This window comes from Crocodylus porosus, unplaced genomic scaffold (genome assembly GCF_001723895.1).
Source record: "Crocodylus porosus isolate Cpor-Errol unplaced genomic scaffold, CroPor_comp1, whole genome shotgun sequence".
In the NCBI taxonomy this organism is placed as follows: domain Eukaryota; kingdom Metazoa; phylum Chordata; order Crocodylia; family Crocodylidae; genus Crocodylus; species Crocodylus porosus.
The window spans coordinates 63,593,878-63,603,443 of NW_017728907.1; the positions used below are offsets into that span (position 1 = coordinate 63,593,878).

At 38.2% G+C, this 9,566-nt stretch overlaps 1 protein-coding gene across 1 annotated transcript in view; it reads right to left on the reverse strand.

Moving 5' to 3' along the window:
• Window positions 1–938: 938 nt before the first annotated feature.
• Window positions 939–9,566, reverse strand: part of ANKRD13C (ankyrin repeat domain 13C) — a 64,734-nt gene continuing 56,106 nt past the window's right edge. Inside the window, exons 12-13 of the mRNA XM_019531618.1 lie at window positions 7,667–7,767; window positions 939–5,870 (exon numbers count right to left, since the gene is read on the reverse strand). Coding sequence (XP_019387163.1) covers window positions 5,740–5,870; window positions 7,667–7,767 — 232 coding nt within the window. The 3' untranslated portion in view covers window positions 939–5,739. The remainder of the gene's footprint in view (window positions 5,871–7,666; window positions 7,768–9,566) is intronic.

Below are 9,566 nucleotides of genomic sequence, written 5' to 3' on the forward strand. Positions count from 1 at the left end.
CTCCTGACTGCCCCCCTACATCCTCGGGCGACTGTAACATAGTCCTTCTTGGTGATGACCCCATCCCTCCATTGGGTGTATGCCTCCCTTTTAGCAAGGAGACATTCCCGGATGCTCCTAGTGAGCCATGGGGGTTTATGTGCCCTCCTGCTCCCTTTGACCCTTTAATGGGTCTCCCAATTTGATTTGGATTTGGTGGCTGAATCTCCTCCAAATAGCTTTGCCACAACCCTATTATAAACCATCTGTTTTCCCTGTTCTCTGCTGGAAGACCACTGGCAGAAACAGTCTTAGAAATACTGATGATGAGAGAGCTTAAAATCTGAGCGCAGAATATACTTTTTCACAGTGCAGCAAGGTCCTTGGAAGCATGTAAGAGTTTCAGTCAGCTTGCTTGAACTTATTTCTGTAGATGCTATTGATTTCCTACACACTTGTCACTTCCTAATCTTGTGACCGAGCTTGGCCTAGGCTCTAAATTACCAGTGGGATGATCTGAGAACTATTAAGTGCTGCTTTATATTTGGTGTTGGGGATGAAAGATCGGGAGCAGGTTCTCCTCTTCCTGCTTCATTGTCAGTTTAAATGTTTTTCCTAAAATGTAACAAGTTACATACATGCAATTAATTACATTTTTTGAGGGGGAAAATGCTTAAACTGTATTTCATGTACATCAGATGCTAGGTGAAAAGCCCTACTGAGAGAACAGGAAATTGTCCGTTAGTTGCACCAGGGCCAGTATTTTAATGGAGGCAGTAGAGGGACAGTTTTGGAAGTGCTGTGTAAGTTGTATTTAGATCTGATCCTAAAAACACTGACTGCTGTTGGGACTGTCTACATACTATCACAAGCATGTATAGGTGCAGCTATGAAAGAAGCTTTTCTACATGGGCTGCAGCTTCAGTTTCAGATGACTTGAGAGATGGGAAGGGACAGGGTTATATTGAAAATTCAGGATTTTATTTAAAAACTGACCAATAAAACGTCCTTGCAGAAATGTGACAAGAGTGCCTGCAGAAACACTCCAGCCTTTCCTCAATTCATAATCCTTGCTCCAACATGTAAGAAATGCCTACAATGTACATAGTCTGGAGTTGAACTGAATTTTCACATCTTGAGCAGTTTCAGAATCAAACAGCATCTTTTGGTCTTTATTCTAACAAATAATACAACCTAAAGTTACTGTTAGTGAAGGTGAGTTAAGAATATGGACCACACGAATAGTAAAATGCAAAAAGTGACAATGTTTCCATGATGAGTACAAACTGTTTGGAAGGAAAGTAAAATGTGAAACTGCAGCATTACAGGAAATTTGTTAATACAATTCAAATAATGTAATTATCCTTGCATGAATTTAAAATCAAGAACAAGTACACTTCAACTGACAGACGCTTTGAATATCAACAAGGTGTGTTTCCAGCACAAATATATCCACAGTTGTTTTGTAACAAACTATTTAAGTACATATGTCAAGAACTGCAGTTAAAGTGAATACAGTGACTGGAACAGCAGCTACCTGGAAGGAAAAATAAAAATGCATTCCCTTTGCCACAAATTTAAAGCAATGTTTTGGAAGACCAATAAAACTGAGTTTGGTTAAGAAATGATTCTAGGAATTGGTTTACAAAACAATCCCTTGTTTCAGCTTACATAAAATTAGTGGGTGCATTTAATAATTTTTTTTTTCTCCTTAAAAGGTCATAACCCTAACTGGGAAATAAGTCAAGATCAAACCGCTTTTTTTTTTTTTTTAAAGGCATACAAATCAAAGCATTTAGACTGAACAACCTTGATACAGAGATTTCCACCCTTATCCAGAGGGGGGCTGGGATCTTGAAATCTTTGCCAACTTGACTGCAATAGCAACTTGTAACTCTCAATTTTAAATATTCTGAATTTTGACCGTCCATCACATTTGAATGTTTAACTTTTTGCTTTTTCTGTCACTGTTAAGTTACAGGTGAGAGATCCAACTAAGAGGGATGTATTTCCAGGACTTCTTGCATATTTTAGAAATCATCTGAATGTCTTTCATATTGCAGTCTATCTTGTGGAAATATAAAAGCAATCTTTTTACATACGCAAGTACGAGTTGCAAAATGTTCAAGCCAACATGCTTCTTGGTATGCAGAAGTGATGAGGCAGTCTCTGTAAAAGCACTGCGGATGTGACAGTCACTCTGCAGGGCAACAAATTCCCCCCAGGTGTTGAGAAGGGCTGGAGGGGACAAGGGAAATCACAGTTTTGCCTGATCATTCCTGTTATAGAAGATAGACTATGTACAGAATATGATATCTTTGTAAAGGACAATGTTGCCCACAGCACAGCTGCAGACTAAGGCTATGCCCAAATAGAAGGTGCTGTGTCAGCATACTGTGCTGACAAAACACTCCTCAGGGAGATCCAGATAAATTGGAAAAGCTGCCTTTTGTAACAGTATAGTAGAAAAAAGCCCCCACAAGCAAAACATGACCTCTTAGAAGAAAAATTGTGCCGGTGTGGATGAATGTATTCCAGGGGCTTCTCCCAGAAGAGCTGTACAAGGCAGGGATCAAATCCCCCCTACCACCGACAAAGTTTCAATACAGAAATCACTAATATAAAAGAAATTTCTCTTGCATGCCAAAACTTAAGTGCATTGTTTAGGAAGTCCTGTTCACAAAAAATGGGTACATTTCAATAGCCAGGTTTTGAAACTCATCACTGGAAATATGTCCAGCCCAATTATAGTTCACAGTATCACCAAAAGTATGCCAATTCTTATTTAATTTTAGAATGAGGCTATTAAAGGAATCTAAATATGGCAGCTGTTCTGAAACAGGCTAAAAACTGGTTACAGAAAGTAACATTTGAGTAAAGAATCGGTATATTTTGATTATCTGAAGAATGTAAGACATTCGACTAAATCTACCTGGTCCCTGGTTGTGGTAACTCCTCAAAGTGAAAAATAACTACTGCAGAAATCCATTAAAAAAGTCTTAGATGTATGTTTTAAGATGTGGTACTTAAACATCAGAAGAGGGTTTAAACAACTTAGGGATTTGCCTGTAGAAGAATATTTCCAAAAACCTGAAATGCCCTTCAAATCAGAATCTTAAGTTCACTAGTATAGATAGGTTAGGGGTAGTTTCTCAGAGCCTGCTCCTGATGACTGAGAGGTCTGAAGTTCTCTAGTTTACCTTGAGGCTAATTAACTTTAAAAAAATCATCCAAACTTATCTGTAGCAGTGGCTAGACTGCCTTCAACAGAAATTCTCAGGCTACAATATTTCTTCCTATGTCACAAAATTATGAGCCTGCCTTCAAACTCTAAATACCCAAAGCGTATAGATCCTTCCTTTAATCCTATGAGGATTTATTGATCAGCTAATTCATTTTTCCATTCTCTATTTAGAAAAAAATGTCCCACTCGAAAATGTCAGCAAACACTAAGGACTTCGTTCAGTTCTTAGGTATGGCGTGGTGTCTTTACTAGTGAGGGCGACAGCTTTAGTTCTTCCCAAATCTGGCCAAGGAAGGACTGACACCACTGGATATTGAGACATTCCAACCACGCATCCGTAAAATGGTTCAAAGCAGCAGCAGCAGCAGCAGCACCCTCCATGCTGGACCTCTCCAAAGCATAACACTGACCCACAGAGCTGACAGGAAATTTAGTCTCTGTACATACAACCCTGGCCTCTTCCTGCTAAGCATTTTAGTGAATGCCAAGGGAAAGCATGAGATTACTAATATTCATGTTAAAGCCGTAAACATCCTTAGGTATATTTCTAATTACCTGGAAGAACAAATCCTATCATTTCTACTAAATATTCTGCGTCTTCTACTGGTACAGCACTTTGGGAATAACCGCAAAAAAAATCATAATTCCCTTTGACTTATCTCCCTATTTTTCCTTTTTTACCTTCTTTCCAAATTGCAATCAGTTTCTCCAGTGCACCAGAATCAGCCTTCAAAGTAACCGTTTTGCACCTATCAGTCTACAAATTTAGCATGCTACTGGAACAGGGCATATCCTTAATTTCCTATTTTCAGTCCATTCACTACACAAGATGATGTAGTAGGGCTCACTCATTTAAGAGTGCATACTATATATCTCAAGGGAAGCGTCTTTGGATTGATACAGGCTGACAGGAATCTAAAGTCTTTTTTGGAAGTCTACTTTAAATATTTCCCCATGCTATTGATGTGGCTGGCAAGTCTGCTATTATTGCATCATGATTTAGCTATCTTACTTCATTGTCTGCATGACTAATAAGACTGGTTAGCTTTACTAACCATTTACAATGGTCATTATAATCAATATTGATAATCACTCTGTTGGTTTCCAGGAGTAGTAGTAGTTTAACTACAGTGCACAGAGAATATAATTTTGAAATTATTTACATTTTTATACATTTACACCATAGCTTCTTAATACAAACAAATAGCACCATTAGCCTTTCACACATTCTTTCTAGCAAAACAAAAAGCTAGATTACCTTCAAATTTAGGACACTGGAACCTCTTAGAACAAAAATAAACCCCCCAAAGTCAGAAGACTGTAACTTCTGATTTTAAAACCTACTTTTAAAAATGAATACACTCCTTTCATGGCAAGAAAACAAAACTGGAAATTTCCTAGGTATTTGGAAAATGTGTACATTTCAAAACCTTTGTCATGAGTTCTATTCAATGTGCACTACACTTAAACTAGGTTTTCAAGAAATTAATTTTGTTTTTGCTTAGGAGTCTAATGTTTGAACTTATTTTTGCAGTAACCCTTAATGCGTCCAATATATTCCAGTGTGCTGGAGGACATTAATACAAGATTGCCCAGGTGATGTGCAGCTATTATGGAGCAATCTCCTAACCAAGTGTAAAATTATCCAAGTAATGCAATTTCTAGGCAGATGAAGTCTCTCTCCACACATACTCATCAACACCATATTATGAACACAGCAAGGACTTTGCAAACCAGTATGAAAAAGATAATATTTGCAGATTCTATGAAAGGAAGATTAGAAAATAACTTTCAATGAAGAAATTGACAGTTCAGATAAGGAGATGGATAGCACCATAATGGATTTGCCCTAAGGTGCTAAAGGAGGTACCTTATTCCCTGCAAAGTGAATGCTATTTCTGAAGTGTATTGCAATATGTAAATGCAATTGTTTAATGGTTACCATTTGGTTCATTCATCTACAGAAAATGCATTCCCTCTAATATACGTTCAACTAACATTCAAATTACTGGACTATACATAATGTTACATAGTTTACAATTTAAGAAAACAAAGCTTGAAAGAATATAATAAGATCATCTTAAGTAAGGTGGGATGTTTTAAAGGGCTAATATCCAGCTATTTCAATTTTTATGCTAATGGTCCAAGTGCTTTTTTGTATCACCAAGAAAAAGTGTAAAAAAAATTTAAAAACAAATGACAGTCCTCACAGCTTCTTAGTATCCTTAGGGTCACTGATGTGTCAGACTACCATGCTTGCAGTACTGGATGTATAAAAGTGTAAATGACACATCAGGAGACTTGCTGTAATTCAGATACTAGATCAGATGCCCATTATAGTGAATCTTAGTATATCAGTCATTCAATGTGTGTTCCCTTTTCTTCTGGATCATTTTTAAAAGTTTATCCCTTCCATACTGACCCACTCCTATACCTATGCCTGTGGGTTATTTGCATCCACTTGCTTGCACTGTGGTATGCTGGTATTGTTATTCACAGTTCACTTTCCAGTTAAATTAAAGATCCGGAAAACGGCTGGGGTCCTCCTTGTAGTCATCAGGAATAGTGAAGATGGATTCATCAAACTCATCATAGCGAAACTCCTGAAAAGTCACAGTGGCTGTGATGGTGGGAAACACAGGTATGTCTAGACAGTGCACGAAATGGCACAGTAGAAAGCAGAGAAACACAGGTTACTCACATTTTAATACCGACTTATTAATTTATTTAATACATTAAGCCTAACGTTAGATTTAAATATTTCGTACAACTAAGACTGAAAAAAAGTTAAGCTGTAAAAGCTTAAAAAACGAGGGTCTATAAAGAAAACTCTATCAGAAAGAAGTCAACCAAATTCAGAGAGGAAAAAACAAGAGGTAGCACAGTGCACCATTTAAAGAGAGATTAGGAGTCTAATGTTTGACACACAGGTGTCTATAATATGAATCAATATTACCATATTTACTCACATACCACATGCAACTTTCTCACAGAAATCAGCCCTCCAAAACTGGTTAGTTGGAATAGCTGTAAAAATGGTTGCCACTTTTTTTTTCTGGCTAAGAAAGCAGCAGGACCAGAGCCAGAGTTAAACCTCTCACAGCCACTACTAGCTGAGCACTGTAGCTTGTGCCTGAACTGAGCTGGCTCAGGGCAAGCGAATGGCTACATGCAATCTGTAGTATCTTGATAAGGCTTGAGGTATGGAAATAATATTTTATTATTCACAGGAACTTATATAAAGAACTATTTACAGTAAAAAAGTAACAGCCTTATTACTACCCTTGCAAGAGTCTGGGGCCTATACTTGTCACTGTCCTGCCGCACTAGGAAGTTCCTGTTGCCTCACTCAGACAATGGGACACCAAGTTCTCAGGATGCTCTAGGTTTCCAGGAGGACTTACTCTATGTTATGAAAATGGCCAAGGCTCTACAAAAAACATTTTCCCTACATTCTGCCTGCCCAAAACAAGGTGTGCCCCTTACTTGAGGCCACATAGTACGCAAGAAAACAGGAAGGGTACCTTTCCCCTGTGTTCTTTGTACAGATGAATATACTGAACAACATACTGATCTCAGGCTAATCCAGAGATTTGGTCTGGATGAGCAACAAGTTCCAGCCAGGTGCCTTTAATAAACATTGGAATCTAGTAGGCGAGAAAAACTGAGCTGGAAATTCTCAGTATTATAAAATCTTATTTCATAAGTGTTCCATATTCCGTTTCCATTTGGGCAGTCTCTTTGGACCTCAGCTGCTATTTGTTAACTGGTTGGCTATGCTTTTTGATGGTATATGTGAGAATGCTTAATTTTTAAAAGAACTATTTAAGTTGGAGCCTTTTGCTATAAAAATCAGGGTCATTGCACAAAAAATGAGTAAATGTATTTTACCTCTTTTCTGTTGGTAACAATTAGAAATTAAAACTTTGTGTTCACTGGCGATCTACATGAATCATGAGGTGCAATGAAAACTAAATATACAGTGGGCGTGTCTACATGAGATGCTTAATGCGCAGTAGCCTAATAACACTGTGCAGTAGTGTACTGCAGCACAGACACGGTTAATATGCTACTATGAAGTATTATTAGTCTACTGCGCAGCAGTGTCACTAAAAAGTCGTTTGCCAGGACTACATTAAGATTGCAGAGTTACTGTCAGGGGCTTCTGCTATTCACTCAAAGTCCAGATGATTAGGAAAAAGGAAAGTGCTTTCTTGGTTGGTGGCTGTTTTCCATCTCAGATGCCATATTCTTAATTCTGTCACTAGTCCTAGCTGGTATTTCTTCTATTTGCCAAGGCCCAATTATATTCCTCTAAAGCCTAATGCAGTGAATGAGAACTGTCTTTCCTTAAATAAACAAACTCAGTTAAATTCCTTACATAAAATGTAATCACTTCTTGGAAATGGGGATAGCTATAACAAGTAGAAAATGTCATCTTACCTAGCTTTACAGGAAAGCCTGGTGGAAGCTTCATCTGAACAAATTCTCTAAGTTTGTTAAAGTGCTTGAAGGGTGCAATTACTTCTAAAACATTCAATAATCTGAAAAGGAAAGTGAATTTTCATTAGGAGAGTTTCTCTTTTACCAGCTTAAATTTTCCCCCTCAGTGAATCAATGTCTATTGAAGATAAAGAACTAAAAGTTAGTGGTCTAAATACTTGCTATTAGTCCTGTGATGACAAAGCACTGCTACTCTGACAGTGACACAGCAAGGTCCAGCTTTCAGTAATCCACACTGTCATTTACATGGTATGTTAGCATTAGCAAAAAGTGTTTATTTCTAGCTTTGATAAACCACCAGTGGCTAGACCCAAAAATTATGCCACGGATTACCAGACATACATTCTCAAAAATGGCCCTCAAACTTAAATTCTAACACTATTTTGGAGTCCTTAGACCACTGTGGGTGTGTCTTCACATTCATTAATGTGCTTTTGCTATTGCAGATTAAAATATAATACCTCTAATGTGAGGTAATAAATAAATGTGCATTAGGGTGCCCTAATGCACAGTAGCCTAATTTTACTGTGCATTAGTGTATTAGCATGTAGATGTGCCTTGCAATGCTTAAATTGCAAGCTTTCACATATTATCACTAGCCATTTTCTACAAACTACTAACATATAGACATATTGTTAACATAGCAAAGAGAATGAATTTAAAAAAAAGTATCATCCCATATCATAACATTCAGTCAGTGAATTTGTTGATATGTCTCAGTAGTCTCAGAAGAATGAACAATCTTCAATGGAGACCCCTCTCTGACTGAAAGCGAGTCTTAGGCCACTGCTGACAAACTACACCATTCCTGAAGTCACATTCAAGAGGCACTACAATATACCAGGGGGGTTGGGAGGAGAAGTCAGGAAAATTAATTTAAAAATTCCTTATGGAGAAAGACTCTTTCATTAGCAAATAACTAGACATTCATTTCTTCAAACTCATTCTATGCACACCACTTCCTTTTACAGCATCTATTTCCTTATCTCCTACCGAACGCCCTTTCGTTTTCTTTCCAGTCACAGCACTGACACACTCCCACCATCATTTTCCGTCAACTATTGGTTTCTTTGTCATCTCAGCAGAACCCCAAGATCACATACCAAGTGGATCAAAGGCCTCAAATGCTGTGTTTGGAGCATTCACTCCACACAATATTTAGAAGAAACATGGCAGTACATTAGAAGAGAATTTGCATTAAGACACCACAGAGACAAAAGTGATCTGGGAAGATACTTTATCTTAATAATAAATCCTCTCTTCACCTTGTCTTTGACTCTTACACCTGATGTATGCTGGGCTAACTCCGCTGAAGACTCCTGGATATAAAACAACTCAGCCTCAAGATGGAACCACAATTAATTTTTTTATGGAGCTACTGAGGGATTTTACCAAAATCACATGACAAATACCAAAATATTATTTATTGAAATGTGGACTTTTAGCGATATCTTGCAACCTAAGACCAGAAACACATTGCTAGATGACCGCTGAGCCTTTTCTTCTCACAGTTTCATACTTGGTAGGGTCGAAAGGGACCTGAGCAGATCATCAAGTCCGACCCCTGCTTTGGCAAAAAAAAATACTGGGGTCAAACGACCCCAGCAAGGTGTTCATCTAGCCTTGTCTTAAAGACCCCCAGGGTAGGGGCCAGCACCACTTCTCTTGGAAGCTGGTTCCAGCTGACAGTGAAGTAGCGCCTCCTGATGTCTAGTCTGAATCTAGCCTCTGCCAGCTTGTGACTGTTATTTCTAGTCACTCTTGGTAGTGCTCAGGGGACCAGGGACTCCCCCAGTGCCTGCTAGTCCCCCCTAACTAGTTTGTAACAGGCCACTAGATC